The following is an 18181-nucleotide window of genomic DNA, read 5'->3' on the forward strand; positions in this document are numbered from 1 at the left end:
GCTTCAAGGTCCAACCAGGTGTTCCAGCAGAGACTCACAAACAGTGCTCTGAGCCTATAGCTCTCAGGGTTGACTAGCCTGGATCGGTGCTGTTGCTCTGAGAGCAACTGATCTCTCTGCTGACTAGCTCAGGAGTAGGCTGAGCCTGTGTCTCAGGACTCACCTTTTATTGGCCCCCTAATCCTGCTTATGCGCAGTGGGGGCCCACCCTAATTGGGCACAGGTGGGCTTGACACAAGCTCATGCTCACTCCCTGGCAATTAGTGGCACCTGGTTGCCTTGTTACAATACAGGTACCTCCTACCCTGTCGTGTGAAGGGCAGTGGGGGCAAAGAGCTCTGGCAGAAAGCAGCCCTGCCATGCTGGAAGCATCATCAGGGACATCTAAATAGTGAACCAGCATAGTGAACTCCTCACCATTGTCAGACATATGGGGCAGAGCATGGTGGTTCTGTGCCGCTGGCCCCCCTTGGTAGGCTGAGATGGGATGCTGCAACACTCCTTCCTGGCTGGACCCCAGCTCCCCAGTGGGGTGTGACCAGGTCTGCCCAGCTCCATCTGTCATCCTGATGGTGGGCACAGAGCTTTTGGGGCATGAGGCCTCTGCATGTCCCATTGGCTTTTGTTGTGACTGGCAGATGAAACAGCCACTGGGGAAACATCTTCCCTCTATTTTTGCTCTGGGCACTTTTCTAAATATATTTGGGGCTGGAGGGCCTGGTGCTAAGAGAGCCCATGGACACTGCTCAATGACACCCAGGGTCACTGCTCCCACCCTCCAGCTGCCAGGACACTGCAACAACAGTCCCAGTCCAGCCCAAACACTGCAGCCACCACAGCCCTTGGTGGCATCCACCTTGGCTACTATGCAGGGGTGGGGAAGTCACACTGCAATCCTAGCCCCCAGCATGTCCCAGTTGGAACAGAAAGAAGGGAGGCAGTGCCTGAGAATGGAGATTTAATGGCCCAAGATGTCCTCCTGGCCATCCAGGACAGACAGACTGGTGACTGAGGGATGCTATCCATGGAACAGGGACAACACAGGGCTGTGGGGTGGCTGTTGGGTGGGGATAAGGGTTGGGGCCCCTGCAGCACAGGCCCTAACAGGCAGAGCAGCGGTCACCCTTCTCCTGCAGCCCTGGGTTGCGGCGCAGCATGTCCTTGAGAGAGCCGTCCTGCTCCGTCAGCAGCTGGTTGATCTCGTTCTGCTTGTACTCAGAGGAGAGCTTGTGCCCATAGAAGGAGCCTTTCCCCGATGAGGGGTTGGAGTTGTGCTGGCCTCGGCGGGCACAGGCCCGCACTACCAGGTAGACCAGCTCTGCCACATTGAGGACAATGCAGATGCTGGAGGTGACCAGCATGAAGACGGTGAAGATGGTCTTCTCAGTGGGCCGGGAGATGAAACAGTCGACAGTGTTGGGGCAGGGGTAAGCCTCGCACTTGACCAAACGTACCATCTGGTAGCCTGGGTAGAGCATGTAGAAGATGTACATGAACACAGCCTCAAAGAGCAGCCTGAAGACCACACTGCAGACGTAAGTCCACCACAGTGAACCGGATATGCGCATCTTGTGCTTCTTCACCTCCTCCATGTGCTTGGGGTCTGCGTGTCCCGTCAGCACCAGCAGCTTCTTCTCTTGGTGCTGCTGATAGGCCACATGCATGGCCACGAGGAGGGCTGGTGTGGTGACAAGGATGAGCTGTAGGGCCCACAGACGGATGTGTGAGATGGGGAAGAAGTGGTCATAGCAGACGCTGTTGCAGCCAGGCTGCTGGGTGTTGCAGGTAAAGGAAGACTTCTCATCCCCCCAGACACTCTCAGCTGCCACCACCAGCACCATTATCCGGAAGATGAAGATGACGGAGAGCCAGATGCGCCCGATGGCGGTGGAGTGGCGATTCACTCCGCTCAGCACCGTGTAGAGTCCGGCCCAGTTCATTGTTCGTCACGTCTGCAGGAACAAGCAGCAAGATAGTGTGTTAGGAGTGGGAAAGGCCCCTGGCTGAGAGCCACTGTGTCTCATCCCTGGTGGCAGCAGCCCCAGGATGAATCCAGGAGCAACTGGCTGCCACAGCCATGGTAGGTGAACAGCAGGATGCACAGATGGTGGGATGGCAGGGTGCTTCCCAATGTTAGAATAGCACAGGACAGCATTTTGGACAGAGCAGCAAGGGACTGGTTGGCCTTCCAGTGCCTTGCTCCTGCCCTACCACCCCACACTGGCATAGGGATTCTGACTCATGGCTGCCCCAGAGAATGGGGATGAAGCTCCCACACCTGTGCAGGGACTCCAAATCTGTAGCCAGTGCCGAGTTCTCTGGCAGAGATGGACCCAAAACGCTCCCCAGCCTCCTCTGCACCAGCACCTCCTTGTCCTCATCGGGACCCCTCCATACTGCCATGCATTGCCACCCTCCTCAAGCCATCCCTGCTTAGGGAGCATGGGATGACTCTGCACCCCAAGCACACAGACTCCCACCCCGCTGAGGCCACCCACCAACACTCAGCAGCCTTGGAAGCTGCTTCCCATCCCAGTCTGGGAGGCTGAGACCTACCCTCTTCTCACCCCTGGTGTGGAGAATCCCGGCGCTGCATACCTGCCAGTGAGGAAAGGTCCTCACGAGCTGCCCCCAATGGCCTCTCTAAGGTCTCATGTCTCCTGCAGGAGAGCTCTGCTCTGCCTGCACTCGTCTCTGTCCACCACTGCCCTGCACTGGAAGTCATATGCTGCTTTATAAACTATTTACATACAATGAGGCCTTTATCAGTGCCTGAACAACACACTTAAGCATTCAGATCCAACGCCTTAACTTCCACCCACCCTGGCCAAACAAAGTGCTTGTGTGCTGCATTCCCCCTTCCTGGCCCCACACCAGCTCCCACCTTGCCCCACGTCAACCATGGCCGCAGCCCCTCAGCTGATGGCCACAGGGTGTTCCTCATTCTGCCACCTGCTCCATGGGCATCACCAGGCTGGGACAGCCACGGGATGCCTTAAGGTCCCTTCCCCAGGATGCAAGGCAGAGCCCAGCTGCATGCCCATCCTACATGGAAAACACAGGCACCATGACCACAGCTGGAGTCTGACTGCTCCCCAGTGTGGCACAGAGCCATCTGTGAGGACCTGTGGGGCTGGGTGCACTGGGTATAGCTCTTGTAGATTCTGCCATGTCTTCCTCAGTGCTCTGCTGCCAGGGGGTTGGTGCCAGCAGCTACAGTTGAAGCTGCCCTTCATGTGCCCCATCCCACTGAGATGAATACGCATGAATACGCAAAGAATCTGCATGGGTGACGCTATCTGTGCGTAAACAGGGGCTCTGCTCAGTGCTGAGAGACACGTGCCATAGGAATTGTGCTCCTTTCCTTGGACAGGGGGCCACTGGTGCTACCTCACTGCATGGACACACTGGTGGGTGTCCTTGTGTTTGCAGACACCCCGAGCCCCTGTCTCTCAGGGCTTGTGTCCCAGCCCACACCATACTCTGCTCCATCCCTGTGAGAATGATGATATGTCTCTTGGGTTTTGTCCCCAGGCTCAGATGTGGAGCAGCATATCCAGTAAAACCTTCCAGCTGCAGGCCTGTAGGGCTGCTGTCATGGTCAGGGTGAAGGAGGTGACTAGGCAACAATGCCATCCCAAATGCCACCTCCACCCCTTAGTCCAGCTGGTGAATGCCTGCAAAAGGGGGTGGGCAAAGACCCTTCAGGGATGCAACAGGGACAGCACTCACTGCCCAGGCCATGTCCTGCTTCTTGCCCTTCTCCCCCCATGTGGACCAGCACTCACACCTCTGCCCTTTCTGGCCCATGGCCAACCCCTGCTGCAGCTCCCACCCTGTACCCCTGATGCCTCCCATCTAGAAGACATATAACCACCCCCATAGCAGTGCAGTGCCCACTGGGCTCTCACCTCAGCACCAGGACAGGAAAAGCTCTTGGGGAGCGCAGTGGCCTCAGACTCCAGCACAGTACGCTGGACTTTATACTGCCCTCCGGCACGTCACCCACCCCCTCCCAAACAGACTTGTTCTTTCCAGGACTTGCTCCAGGCCAAGTAAACACCGCAGGTGTGTCTAGCCTGTGCTCACACTGCTGTGGCCACCCACCAGCATCCACTGTCAAGGCCAAGCATCGTCCCCCTAGGGAGAGCCCAGGGGTCACCGCAGCACTGAGGCAGGGCCAGCTCCCAGGACGGTCGCTGTAGGAGCTCTGTAGGAGCCCCTGACCACCCTACTTGTGCGTATCCTCCCCACCATGCCCCGTGCAGAGTACATGCACCACGGTGCAGCCTTGCTCTCCGTCTTGGGGGATGGCTCTGGGCACCCCTGGGACCCAGAGAACCTTGATCCACTGCTGCAGGCTGATGGCTGATTTCTGGAGAGCCACCAACACCCAGATTTAATGTATTAAAGAGCACCTAGAAAAGGCAAACAGCCTGTCAATGATTAACAGCTAACGGCCCACTCCAAGGTCCCACTACCCTGCATGGCCCTGTAGTGCACTAGGACGTGGCGACCCGATCCTGCATTTTGGGGTCTGGGGGAGAGCTGCAGGACTCTAGACACCATCCCCTGCAGGAGGACCGTGGTGGTGCCACTGTCCCCTGCATTGAGGCAGGGTGGCACTACAGGGCGGTGAGGGGTGATGAGGGGCGATGGGAACTCCCTTCGTAGTGCGGGGGGGCAATGGGCAGTCAGGAGCCTGGGAGCGCCGCGGGTGCGGGGCGGGACGAAGCCTCAATTTCGGCCCACGATATGCCGCAGACTGAATGCTCCACGATATGGAGCACACAGACCACGATATGGTCCCCACCCGGCCGGGAGAGGGAGCAGCCGTAGCTGCCGGCATCGCCCAGACCACGCACCCGGGGTCTGCAATGCTCTGCGAGATGTGCCCGGGACCAAAGGGCCCTGCCCGGAGCGATGGACAGGTGGAGGTGGAGGCACTGGTGGTGTCGAGAGACGGACTTGGGGGAGGGGAGGATGGGCAGTATGAGCAAGGGGAGGGGATGGACCCAGCCTAGGGGGATCGAGCTGGGTGGGGAGCAATGAGGGATCCCGGGGGCGTGCGGCAAGTCTGGTGAGTTAACTGAGGGGAAGAATCTGGGGACTGCAGGAACTATATTGAGGGGGTTATTGGGAGCCAGGCTGGAGGTCACTGGAGGGCTGGAGGAGGCAGTGCAGGGCGAGGAGTTGCGGTCGCTCCCCGTCGTACCGGCTGCGCGCGGCAGCAGGTGGCGCTGCGGGGCCGAACCGGGCCACGCTGGTGGGCGGTGGGACCGGGCCTTAGGGACTGCGGGGCCGCACATGCCCAAAGAAGCATCCGGAGGGGTCCAGAATCCACCGGAAAAACATAATTAACATGGAGAAAAAACAGGAAAAAGGAGGAACCAAGAGTGTCGCTGCATAATTCGGTGCCCCTCCCCCCGCCCTCCCCAGTGCCAGCACCGGGAAGTGATGGGAGGACTGGGAGTCCCGGGGATGGGCGGGAGCGCCAGCAGTACCCTTATGTGCCCGGGCTGCCGCTGACCAATTCCGCGGCCTATTTAAGGCAGGCAAAACTGTTGTGCAAAAGCCAGAGGTCAAGGGCAAGCTGTATGAAGCAGTCGTGGCCAGCATCACCTCCAGTGCTTGGAAAACTGCCCCATCTGCAACCGTGTGGACCAGAAATGTGCTCTTTGTTAATGATGTAATCGTGGTTAATTTGGTGTCTGTAGTTTCAGTGAAGAGCTCGAGGATATGGGCACATTGCACGACAGGATTTGATGAGACAGGCATGGCTGAGCCAATGTCCAAATGGCAAGACAGGTGTGACACAGATGCTGGCTACCTTGCTGGGGTCAGCGATCTCACAGCCCAGCAGCCTTTGTTGGTATAATGGAGGAAATCAAGCTCCAGCCATCACTGAAACACCTGTGTTGCCAGGAGAAAAATAATGCTGCAGAGCAGGCTCTTATCATCCCCCTTTCTACTGCCATCCTGCCCAGGGAGGGCATTGCAAGGTCTGCTCGGCTTCCAGGCTTGTATCCATCCCTGGATCCAGGCTGCTGCCCTCAGAGAAACAAAACCTTTCTGGCTTGGGTCAAATCTGCGAGGGCAAGAAGCAGGACATGGCCTGGGCAATGAGTGCTGTCCCTGCCAGGAAGGGCACTGACAGTGAATGAGCATAGAAATCCATTATGCCGCTGCAGCACATGGCAGACAGGCTTGCAGTGCATGGCATAACAGCTTGTTCTGCCCACTTGCAGGTCTGCTGTCCTGTGTCCTAGATGTATCAGTGGTGAGAGAACCGGAAACTGAGACTGTCCCGGTGATGCTGCTGTATGGAGCAGTATTCCTGCCTTCCTGCTGGCTTTGTCTCCTGGAGCAGGCAGGCACCAGGCACAGGTCATTCATCACCCCATGACCATGCCAGGGACACTTTTGTGGTCCAATTCTCACATGAGACTCTTTGCCAGCAGCCTTAGACATGCCCCCGGAAGCTGAGGGTGACCCACAATCATCACACAGATGTTAACTGAACCCCCTGGGACACAGTGTCCCCTGGGTTTTGCATGGCTGATGGTCAAGGACACCCTGGACAGATGGCAGACTTGGGAGTTTTGCAAAGGCAGTATACTGTAATAGCAACTTGTCATCTGTCACCAGCTTGCCCTTGGGGTCATAGCTGGGATGGCTGTGCTGACAGACACAGGGACAGCAGGCAGCTGGGGCAATTCAAGGGTGAGGACGAGGGACAGAAGAGTGGGGCAGAAGAGCCCCTGAGGCAGAAAGGCATCTCTCCTTTGATAAATCAGTAGGCATTACAGCAGTGGCAGCTGACAGAGGTGCTGAGGTCACAGGGATGGGCCACTGGCCACCAGACAGGGCTGACCCTACACTGCCACCACAGTGTGGTGGCTGCTGTTGGAGCTGTGCTGCAAGGCACCAGCATGTCCATGGAAATCTGGCCCCGTGGCCTGCTGTGGGTTTTTCTTGTTGGTGCTTCTTGCAACCCATCACAAAACTAGGGCATCCAGCAGCTGCAAGAGAGGGCCCTGGCACCCTGTCCTGGGGCTTGGTTGGATTAAAAGGGCAGTTGAGGCAGTGCAAGATGGGTCTGCAGGTCAGTATTCAAAGTGGACAGCCATCCCCCTGCCCAGAGAGCTGAACGTGCAGAGAACATGGGAAAGCCCAAGGGGACGCTTGTCCTGGGTGGGAGTCCCACTGGCCCATCAGAGTCCCATCACAGCTCAGCTCTGCTGCTACGAATTCCAGGAACTATGCAGCATCCCTGCCCTTCCCAGCACAGCACACTGCCTGCCTCCAGCACTTTCCCCACCTTCTCCATCTGCCCCATGATGAGGGTCTTGCTGCCATCTCAGGCTGGTGACCTACCCCATGCCCACACTGCCTGCTGTGTTCTGCAGCTCCAGGACACAGGCCAGCTCGCAGGGGCTTGAGATCCCCCACATCAGGCAGTACTGGGGGTGAATGGTGGGTATGGCGATGGAGCTGGAGTACAGTGCTTGGCAGGGTGACATGTTCTAGTGGCACTGCAGCTTCAAGAAGTCCCTGGTAAAGCAGTGCAGAGGTCCCCACGCAGCCCCCTGCTCAGCCCTCTGCCTGCTCCCTGCCTTCCTGACTCGGGGCCTTGGCCCTGGCTCTGCTGCCTGGAGGCGATTCAGGCCCCATGCCTGGTTTCCACGGCAACTCCAGTTGAAATGACATTAAAAAGAAATGAAACCAGCAGCTTTTCTGGTTGGCAAGCAAGGGGGAGGGGAGTTGGGATGCAAAAGGGAGGGGGAAGCTCGGCGGAGAGGTTGTGAGACAGATTAAGTCCCAAAGCTGGGAGGGGCAGGGGGGCAGCAGAGCTGTGGGCATCTAGGGGCTTCCCCACTGTGACACCCAGTTTTGGTCATCTTAGGCTGCACGGTTTTCAGCTTCCATGTGTGCTGCTCTGGGGCTCTAGCACCCCGAGCTTGTGGGGTCATACCAGAGTCCTCCCGCAGCCTCTGGGGGGGGGGGGAGAGAAGGGGCGTGCCAGGAACACAGGGACCATCCAGACATACTGACATCATGGCATGGCCATGGCCAGAATGGCTCTGAGCTAGCACAAGGCACTCCACCCCAATCCCTACCTTCAAGAAGAGGTGACACACACCACTATTAAAAATATCACTTTTGTTTTATTTGGAATTTGTTACTCTGCGTGGGTGACAGGGTATAAATACATTCTCCAGCAAGCATCCTCACCCCAGCTCTGCCTGGGGGTGGGGACCCGGGCAGGATGCAGGGCCGGGGGGTGGGGTGATGTGTGCTGCCCCAGGTAGTAGGGCCAGCCGGAGCCGGCGCGTCACGGCCGCCAGTGCTGGCAGCGTCTGCCAGCCGGACCGTCTTGCACAGGGACGAGGTATAGTATTCCCACAAGGACCTGTGCCGTCCTCCTGCCTCCCCAGGACCTGGGTACCAGCGCCCATTGTAGGGGGCTGAGATTTGGGTGCCCTTCATGGGTTACCGGGCAGCTCCGTCTCCATATCTGGCTTCACCAAAGCCCCTCGCCTTGAGCCACACTACCTGCAGCTGTGTGCGGTTCAGTGGCTGCCAGCAGCCCAGCAAGTGTCCCAGCCCCGAGGCATGTGCTCCCAGCCCCATTCAGGCTACATCGTCCCCAGCGGCTCTGCTCGAGCAGCCCATGTGAAGCCGTCTATCCCGGCTGCGCGCCCCAGTGCCGGTGCTGGAGTCACTGCGCGACAGGGGAAACCCCCAGTGAGAGCGAGGTGGGAGGCAGACGCTGTCGGGACACTGCTCACCCTGCTCCTGTCAGCCTCAGAGCACTGCCCACCCCTGCCGCAGGTTGCAAACCGTTGGCTTTGCTTTCAGGCAGCCGTGCAGGCAGGGAAGGCACAGTGTGACCCTGGGGCAGTTGTGAAGGGGCCTGGGATGCTCCTGGGTGAGCAGAGCAGGGTGAGCACTTGGATATGGTGCCCAGAGGCTTCCTTTAGGTTTATGGGGTACACAGATGGTGTTCACAGAGGGTGATGCCCATGCAGGGCAGTGTGTGGATGGCACTAGCCAGTGGTGTCAGTGGATTGGACTGGGGTGGGGGTGCTTGCAGGCAGGCGGTCGGTTAGGCTATTTGGCTGAGATAGATGGACACGGGCAACAGAGAAGGGAGAATATAAAAAATACAAAAGAGCGTGCCCCCTCAGCACAGGAGGCAGTACCCTGCCTGTCGCCTGCCCATGGCAGGCAGGGGGGGCTGCAGGGGGCCTGCACCGCGCGCACACGCTGGCTTCTAACTGGCTTTTTATTTTATATCAAGAACACTTGGTTTTAAAATCTTTACAAAGGACAAAACGCGGCAACTGTTAGTGTGTAAAGAACTAAAGATCTGCTTAAAAAACGTCTCTGCAAAGAGAAACGACTGACACAAAAGAGATTCTCTGCAGCATGAAGAGGGGCAGAGGTGCCAAGTCTCTGGCCTGAGGTCCTGCTCCCAGGGACTCCAAGGTCCCCGAGCCCTGCAACCAGCCCCAGTTCCTGCACCCAGCATGAGGCTGGGTCCTTGGACCTTGCCCACTCCTTCTGCCTATAGCACCATGGCCAGGGGCCACTTCTCAACACAGCAAAGGAGCCTTTTCCAGGGCACTCAAGATGCCAAGCTGCCTGGGGATGCCTGGGTATCAGCCAAGGGGGATACCTTGCCCTGCTCCTTGTCAGTTCCAGGGTGCTCATTGGTTGGAGCACTGAGGATGTGATCACCCCATGGGGAGACACAGCCCCAGTGTGGGGAGACCCATGGCCACTGATAGTAGGGTCCCACCTGCATTGCTGCATGTGCACAGGGGCTACACCATATCCCCCCTGCACCCCACTGACACATGGGGCTTTCCAGCCAGGAGCCGGCAGAGTCAAAGCACTTCTCAAAAGTTAGATAGGGACAAAAGAAAGCACCCAGGGGGACAGCAGGGTATCCAGCTGTGCCAGGACCCCACAGGTCTCCAGGCTTGGTGCCACACCATCTGTGGGCACTGCCCCTCTGTCTGGGGGCTCCGTTGGCCTTGCTGGTCCCTCTGCCAGTGTCTGCTGCGTGCGTGTGCGTGCGTGCGTGCATGTGTGTGCGCCCGCATCGGGCAGCTATACCCTTGTGGTGGAGTGTGAGTGCGGGAGCCCCGTGCTGTTGAAACCAGCAGTGAAGGTGTTGTAGGGATGCAGGGTCTGCAGCCCCACCAGCGAGTTGGGGATCATGGTGATGGTGTTGGGTGTCATGAGCGGGATGTCATCTGGAGAGCGGCGCAAGGTGAGAGTGTAGTCGGGCAGAGCAGCCAGACGCAGGGTATCATGGGGCGGCAGAGCCTCGCACTCATGGTGCCCCTGGCTCACCTGCAAGGAAGGCATCTCCTCATCGGGCATGTGGGTGATATCATTGGTGGTGCCATGCTGGGGGCTGGGCTGCCGATGTGTGTCCTGACGGCGTTTGTCCTTACGGTAGTAAAGGGCGGCAAAGGCCAGCACATTGAGGAAGAGGAGAGAGGCGCCCACAGCAATGGTGACACTCAGCTCAGTGGAGTAGTCACGGGGGCTTTCGAGCAGGATGCCTGCCTCTTGCTCCGGGCTCCACTTCTCTTTCCCATTTTCACTATTGTAGGCAGGTGAGATGGCAGGGCGCTTGGTGGTCCAAATCTTGCCATTGGGCCGGCGAGTGATGTGGGAGTTCTGTGTGGTGTCTGGTGGTGGCACTTTGGTGGTGGTAGAGGTGTAATGGAACATATCATGCAGATTGTACAGGTGGGGGACAAGATGCTTCCAGAAAGCCACCTTGGTGGCCCGGTAGTGGTCACGTACTCGTGGTTTCAGCCCGATATGGAGGTACAGCTGGTCACGGGGGTTGTACTTGGACCAGGCCACCTCTTCAAATCGGTTGGCCTTGGTGTGGATGAACTTGGTGTCCTGGGGGACAGGCTTGTTGGGGTCCCTGTGAAACACAGGCAAAACAGAGCTAGCAACAGAAAAAGCTGGAGAGGTGAGGAGAGCTGGATGAAGAGATGGAGGCTGGGGGTACCTTTGCCAGTGGTGGCACAGGGTGGGGTTGTGACAGGTCTTGCATGGCATGGCTGAACCTTGGGTGAAGTCCCACCCATGATAATCACAGCCAACCAACCTCCCCAACCCTGCTCGTGGCTTAGTCCAGTCCCAGGGGCTGGCTGTGCCCTCACTGTGGTTGATAACCTGACCCCAGTTATCAGCACAGCACCTCTGGGCATGGGGGACTCAATGTCCCACAGCAGGCATGATACCCCCCCTACCACAGCAGGGTTCCAACGGGTCCAGCTGCAGTAAGAACAGATCCCCAGGCACAGCACCCATCCCCACTCACCCTGTCTTGGCAAAGTTGGTCCAGTAGGTCATCACCACAGCGCTAAGCATGACATCGTTCTTGGAAAAGTTGCAGGGAAAGAGGTCTGTGGGGCCAATCATGGGGATCCCAAACACGTAAGGCACCTCATCCCCATGGGCCGCGTCGGACCATGCAGGCTTCATCAGGCTCTGGCAGTGGTGGTAGAAGGCGTAAAAGTAGGTGGGGGAGCCATAGCGGGCGTGCAGGTCAGCTGTCACTACTGATGGCTCAACCCACTGGTGGTCAGTGAAGAGGGCCACCAGAGTCTTGCGACGTGTCTCAGGGTTGTCTCTGTCAGCCCAGTCAGTGTACATGAACTTGATGGTCTCCCGCAAAGTGTCCTTGCCTTCAGGGTAGCCATACAGATTGTCTACAAAGTTGGAGACTGAGTAGTCAAAGTCACTGCCTGAGACACCATCCTCGGGGTCCACCACTCCCTCCACGAACTTTAGCCCCTCACCCTGGTTGACCCCCAGCATGATATCATAGTTGAGGAACTCGCCCTGCTCCATTAGGATCTCCGGGTCATCCGGGATCACATCGCCATCAATGACTGGCCCAAAGGCTACATGGTAGCGAGCTGGCTGGATGTCTTGCTCCACCAGCTCCTTGGCACTCTTCTGCCGCAGGCAGTCCACCATGTCCACTGTGTCCAGCACATTGCAGCCCACCTTGTCAGCCAGCATGCTGGTGTACTTCACGGGCTGGTAGTTCACAGCCCAGCTGGAGAGTGCAGAGCCACTCTGTATGATGGCTCTCTGGAAAAGACCTGCAAGACAGGCAAGGAATGGAGAAAGCTAGCAGTGGGGTGAGCACTGTTCCAATGCTCCAGCATTGCAGTGCAGGATGCAGTGTAGCACTGATGCTCTTGGACCCCTGCAAGGACCCGGTGCTCCAGCCCACGCCTGGCCTTGACCTGGGCTGAGACAGCCTCACACAGGGGGCTCAGCTCAGAGCCACTGTGAGGGTGGCAGAGTAGAATCTGGGTGCTCCTGGCAATAACCAAGGGCTGCTGTGCTCCCTGAGGATTCCATAGCAGGGAATAGCCTGGCATCCCTCTGTCCCAGGGCAGGTAGGAGAGGGACAATGGCTGTATCACAGCCGGTCCTTGTGGAGGAGCCCACACCCAGTGGCCCCATGGATGTGTTGCCTGAGCTGCCAAGGGGCACATACTGCCCCTGGCTCAGTGCCCATCCTCCAGACCAGGGTAACACCAGCTTCACTGAGCAGCCAGGCTGCAGGGTGGCAGCAGCTGGAGGGTTAACGCCTGCTCAGGGACACTTAACCCTGCAGATCCTACCCCACCACTCCCTTTGTCAGGGTCCCCCTTATCCCCCTCCCTGCTGCTTCCTGCCCAGCTGGGTCTGCTTGGTGCCAAACCAGCCCAAAGGAGCATGCTGCCAGATGCACAAAGAGGGCCTTTCTGCCACCAGGAACACAGAGGGAGTGGACTTTCGCCCTGGAAAACAGGGCCACAAAGGCCCTGGCCCAGGCGGAGGAATGTGTGGCTGGGCTCCAGCCCCATGTCAATGGCGCTTGTGCTCACAATACAAAGGGCTTCGAGGAAGCAGAGCCTCTGGGGTGGTGAAAGGCAGCCGGGCTCTGGGTGTACTGTAGGGTCCCTGCTTTCTGGCCAGCCTTCTCCTGAACCCCAACTTCTGCCTGCATCCTCACCAGATCCCAGAACTAGCTCATCGTGGGGGACTATTTCAAGAGGTTCCTGAATGGTGCTGGCACAGCAACATGGTGGCAATCAGGTTGCCCCCAGCCCCCTGAAACACATGGCACCAGGATGAGATGCCCCGTGCATATAAGGTTGTGCTGGTCTGCAGGAGAGCATGCACCTTCCCACAGCAGAAGTGTTCAGAGGCTCCTGGCTCCCCGCCACCATGTCCGTAAGCTCTTGTCTGCACACACAGTCCTCACACTGCCAAGTACCTGACGTACAGTCCCATACACTAGGACAAAGAGAAGTCACAAGCTCTGTTTGTCACCTCTTGAAGCCCTAGAAAGCTGTATCCAGCCTACAGGGCTGGAGACTGGCCATGGGTTTGCTTGCACTATAATCCACATGCCAAAGAGGCAGGATGGGGGGTCCCTGATTCTCAGGAGATGATATCTTAGCAGCAGCTATTGGGCCCCCACCAGCAGCATAATTTCTCAGACAGACTCACTAGGCTGGACTTTGTCCCTGCCCACCCACGCCTGGGGAAGCAAGGACACTTGGTGTTACCAACAGCTGGTCAGGTCCCTGATGAAGCCCCTTTGCTGTGTTTCTGCATGTTCATGTCCTGACTCAGGAGGACCCAGGAGTCTGGGGGAGCCCAGACCTGCCACATCCTCCCACTCCATGTCAGCACCCAGCTGAAGTTTGACAAGCACCCCAGGGAGCTCAACTCGGAGCCTGCTGCAGCCCAGGCAGGAAGATGCAGCCCTGCCTTTCCTTCCTACTCCCTTCCGAGGTGAGGGTCTCAATGCACCCTACAACCTGAAGAGCTGGCTGCTACTACACAGTGGATCCAAGCAATAGGACCAGGGCTCTGCCAGAGTGTACCTGGTGGTGCAGGCTGCCACCAGCTCCTGAATTTCCCATTGGTTTGCACAGTAGCTGAGACTGGAAACACCTCTAGAGTGTTCTGGGCCAAGCCCTGCAGGAAGCTGAGTACCTTGTCCTGCTCCTGCCCTGGCATAGCCAGCTAGGGAAAGAAGCAGCACTTTGGTCCTTGGCAAGGAATCCATTTGTGTACAAGACCTAAGACTGGCAGGGAAGCTGCAGGTCTTCCCAGCACCCAGATACAGCATGCACTGCACCAGCCTCCAGTGTCTGCCTCTCAGAGTGCCCGGCAGAGCAGACAGAAATTAGCAGCTTCATCAATAGCTCTTGATCACCGTTTTATTTTGATGTAATAAAAACAAAGCCTCCTGGTCTGCAAGCTGCATCTTAACACAGCTCCCCACTGTGTTCCAGAGCCCTGGCCCAGGGAAGATGGGTGCTCCAGCACAGGGGTTTTCTTGAGGTAATTTTATGGCATTTGCTTTGATGCAAAACTGTCTGCAGCACCAACCACTCCCTTCCCACCTCATTGCATTTAAAGCTGGCAGCAGCTCCTCTGCCAGAGTAGCAGGAAGAACCTAGCACTGCTGCAGTGCAGGGGGGACCACACCACAGGCACTGGGGATGGATGGGGTAGCAAAGGTCATGGCATGAAAAGTGCACAGTTTAGTGGCAGAAAGATTAGTATTACCTGAAAAGCACTATACTGGCACAACAGTATTTTTTGTGTGGGGGAAGTTAGGGAACCGACCCTGCAGTCCACTCCCAGCTTCTTTCCATGCTGCTCCCTCCATCCTCTGCCTATTCAAGTGGTTGGGGCCACCTGGGCATCCAAGCACGTGGTCCTGCTTCCAAAGAGATGTCACCAGCTGGCCATGAAAACCAGTCTGCAGCCATGGGGATGACCTGCCAGAAACATCCAATCCCAAAGAGGAGACTCATGGACCAAGAGCACCTCCCCATGATCCCCACCTGCCTCTCAAGCACTCCTGTCATGGAGAGGAGCACCCTAAGAAGCATCATAAATGCATTATACCCATCATCCTCTCCTCAGTCTTTCACACTCAGTATGGACAGAGAAAACTTTTTCTTTCTGCAGGAGCTTCCAGCCTAAAAGACTCCCCACCATGCTACCAGGCTACCAGGATGCCTATACAAGGGCAGGAGGTCACGCAGAGCCCCAGGTATCCACACAGGGACTCTATAGCTGCACAGCATCCCCTGCCCTACCTGTTGCTCAGACATGAGTCTGCAAAGATCTGCCTATGCTCGGTTCTTACATGCTGCTCAATTTACAATCTAACACAAGCAAAACATCCTCTGGCTTTATCTGTCAAAAGCATCTCCTCTTGTGGGCTACAGAGCTGCTGTCTGACCTGCATAGCACTGGGTGGCTGGGAGGGCAGCCCTGGTCCTGCACTGCAACATTAGCAGGAGCTCTGTAGGTACAATTCACATTTTCTATATTCTTGAGCTTATTGTAGTCTAATACCCATAAATATTTGCCCAAGTCTCTTGATGAGGATGGGGAGTCCCAGGAGCATCCTGCTGGCAGGGTGACATAGACTGAGCACAAAGCGTCCTGAGCTCTGGGGTGGCAGGGAAAGCATCTTACCGGAACAGATGTGTCCTCAGCAGGCAACAGCATCTCCGTACATGCTGCCAGGGCTCGATCACTTCATCTTTATCTGCTTTTTACTTTCCTCAAACATGGCAGGGCACTGGTAACAGCAGAGCTACCAGGCTATGTGGCAAGCATGGAAAACCAGAGACCACCATGGCCTTAATGTATGAGTTCCCAAGCTGCCAGCTTTTGGGAAGCAGTTGCCCACCAGATCCAGACATGTCTCTGTTGTAAGGTCTCTGAGGCAAAGCATCCCCCAGAAGTATGGTCCTTGGGGCACCAGCAGTAGAAGCAACCACCCTGAGAGCAGAAGCATTATGTACAGGGTGGGTTGGTGCTCACTGTGCCATGGGTTTCAGCACAGAGAGAGCATGGGACACCTGTGGACAACCCAGGAGGCTCCAGAGCTCCTCTGCTGATGCTGTGAGCCATGGCAGCATGTCAGCCTCACTGCTTCAGTTCACTGTCCCACCCAAGGAGAGCCTGGCAGGCAGCTGCAGCTGCTGGGGATCCTGATTGGCAGCAAGGATGGCTGTGAAGGCATGGGCAGCCTGTCAGCCTCACTACTGTCCCTTGGGAAAGGCCAACAGTGGGAAGCCGATCCCAGCACAGCAATGTGTCTCTGCATGCAGGTGGCCTCACTACAGAGCATGTGGTTTGCTGGAAACAGGCAAGTTTAACCAAAAGGGCAGCTGGAGAAACCTGTGGGAAGAAAGCTGTTTGTGCTTGCCTTTGACTCCATGGTGAACATCCAGTATCCTACGAGCTCTGTGACAGGTCTGGGCTACACAGGGTGCTGATCTTCAGTCCCCACCATGAGCACAGGCTCTGTCACTTCTCACTGAAACTAATGCAGACCTCATGCTGCCTACAGCACCTGCAAATATTAGTGTTAAATATTACCAAGCAGTGATGCTGGTGCAACCACCTCCACAGCAGCCTGGGCTAAGTTAATTTCTGCTTTCAATATTGGGGCAATCAGCCCATTGACAGCTCTCAGGGCCAGAGAAAGGCTGCCTAACTTTGCTGTCAGCCTGACCAGTGACAACCTCCACCCATCCACTCTCCAGCATGCCACCAACTTTGCCAATGTTCTGAATGTTTCCTTCATTTCTGTGTGGTTTGCAGGCTGCTGAACAGGGCTGCAGTTCTTCACAACAGCTTCAAGTGCATTTTTGTATCTGTCTCAAGTGCAGACTTGTGCCTTTGTCCACTGCCCATTCATGCCTCCCCAGCACCACACCTGAGGACACAGCACTGGAAAAGGGCTGCACCCTCATGTAAAATCCCTGTGATCAAGTCCCTGGCAGTCTGGTCCCCAGTGGACCAGTTCAGGCTTTGCTTCTTCAATTTCCTTTAGGAATTTTATCAAGAACACCTCTACTCCCATGGCCAATTTTCTTTTTCACTATTACTCAATGTAAATGTCTACACAGCTGGTTTACATGCATTTGCTCTTATGCCAACACAATCTTTTAGCACAAATAATTCTTTAACTGCAGTAAAGTCTTTGCTATATTTACAGATATTAATCATATCACTTCTATGTGTGTTTTGCTAATTGAAGCATTTCCAGTTCTCCCAGTCGTGCAAGATGGGGCCCTCCAGCCCTCCTCAGCCTTGGGTCTGGCTTCCCCTCTATTTGAGTATGAAAGTCTTTTCTAGCTCTGTGCTAGCTCTGGGAGCTCTGTGCTCCCAGTGCCCTGCATGATGCCTTTACACCATACCAGCACGCAGGTGAACCCGGGTTCCCAGGCAGGGTGCCAAAGGAGGGGTCCCCACCTCCCTGCATGCTCAGGTGCTGACCCCAGGCTGCAGCCTCACACACTGGGAGCACCAACTCCATCTCTGGTTCCCAGGTGCTCTGCTGCTAGCCTCTCCCTGTGTATCATGAGAAGGTTTTGCTTCCCAGCCCTGGGTTAGGGTCTCACCAGTGACTAATTAAAAAGCAGCCCCGACTTTGTTAGGGTGACCAGCAGCACCCAGGTGGGCTCCCTTCCATGTGTTAGCATCAGCAGGGCACTTGCTCACAGCTGCCTGTGAGGTTCCTCAGGCACAGCTGACACCTACCTTCAGAGTGGTGGGAGAGGGTGAGCAGACTGACGCAGGAAGCACCAATGCCAGAGCCAAAGACAGTGATCCTCAAGGGATCCCCCCCAAAGAAGGCGATGTTCTCACTGACCCAGCGCAGTGCCTGGATCTGGTCGAGCAGCCCGTAATTGCCCTTGGCAGCCTGGTCCCCTGTGCTCAGGAACCCTGTGGGCCAAGGGGAGCTCGGTTAGGGATGAGGAAGCAAGGAGTGTCCTGACCTCCCACCCCCCCACTTTCCAGGCCCAGGAGAGCTTTTTTGGGACCCTGTCCCACCACAAAATGAGAGCCAACTACCAAGAGAGTCCTGTGAACTCTAAGCAGGGACACCACTAAATTCCAGCCACCCTCTGCACAGCACACATAGGGGCAAAAGGCTGCACGTGTGGCTGCAAAATCCAAGGAACCTCTTCAGTCAAGTGTAATCAGTGATGTGCATGAAGCACTGTCCCAGTGCCACCCAGACCACCACCTGTGCTAGTAACAAGTCAGGACATCTCATTGCACACTCCAACCAAACCCAAGAAAGCAGTGG

General features: G+C 56.6%; 2 protein-coding genes across 2 annotated transcripts in view; both read right to left on the reverse strand.

Moving 5' to 3' along the window:
* Positions 1 to 941: 941 nt before the first annotated feature.
* GJB1 (gap junction protein beta 1) lies at positions 942 to 4011 on the reverse strand. The gene is made up of 2 exons (XM_030449331.1): positions 3912 to 4011; positions 942 to 1952 (listed from the first exon to the last, which is right to left on the reverse strand). Exon 2 carries the CDS (start codon positions 1938 to 1940, stop codon positions 1101 to 1103), a length of 840 nt encoding a protein of 279 aa, XP_030305191.1. The 5' UTR covers positions 1941 to 1952; positions 3912 to 4011; the 3' UTR covers positions 942 to 1100.
* A 4146-nt stretch (positions 4012 to 8157) lies between these two features.
* Positions 8158 to 18181, reverse strand: part of NLGN3 (neuroligin 3) — a 42884-nt gene continuing 32860 nt past the window's right edge. The window contains exons 5-7 of the mRNA XM_030449222.1: positions 17629 to 17814; positions 11360 to 12149; positions 8158 to 10957 (exon numbers count right to left, since the gene is read on the reverse strand). Coding sequence (XP_030305082.1) covers positions 10120 to 10957; positions 11360 to 12149; positions 17629 to 17814 — 1814 coding nt within the window. The 3' untranslated portion in view covers positions 8158 to 10119. The remainder of the gene's footprint in view (positions 10958 to 11359; positions 12150 to 17628; positions 17815 to 18181) is intronic.

The sequence above is a fragment of the Calypte anna genome, chromosome 4 (genome assembly GCF_003957555.1).
Source record: "Calypte anna isolate BGI_N300 chromosome 4, bCalAnn1_v1.p, whole genome shotgun sequence".
NCBI lineage: Eukaryota > Metazoa > Chordata > Aves > Apodiformes > Trochilidae > Calypte > Calypte anna.

Coding starts and splice junctions, on each gene's coding strand:
- GJB1 (XM_030449331.1), bottom strand. CDS start 1,940: ATGAACTGGGCCGGACTCTACACGGTGCTGAGCGGAGTGAATCGCCAC.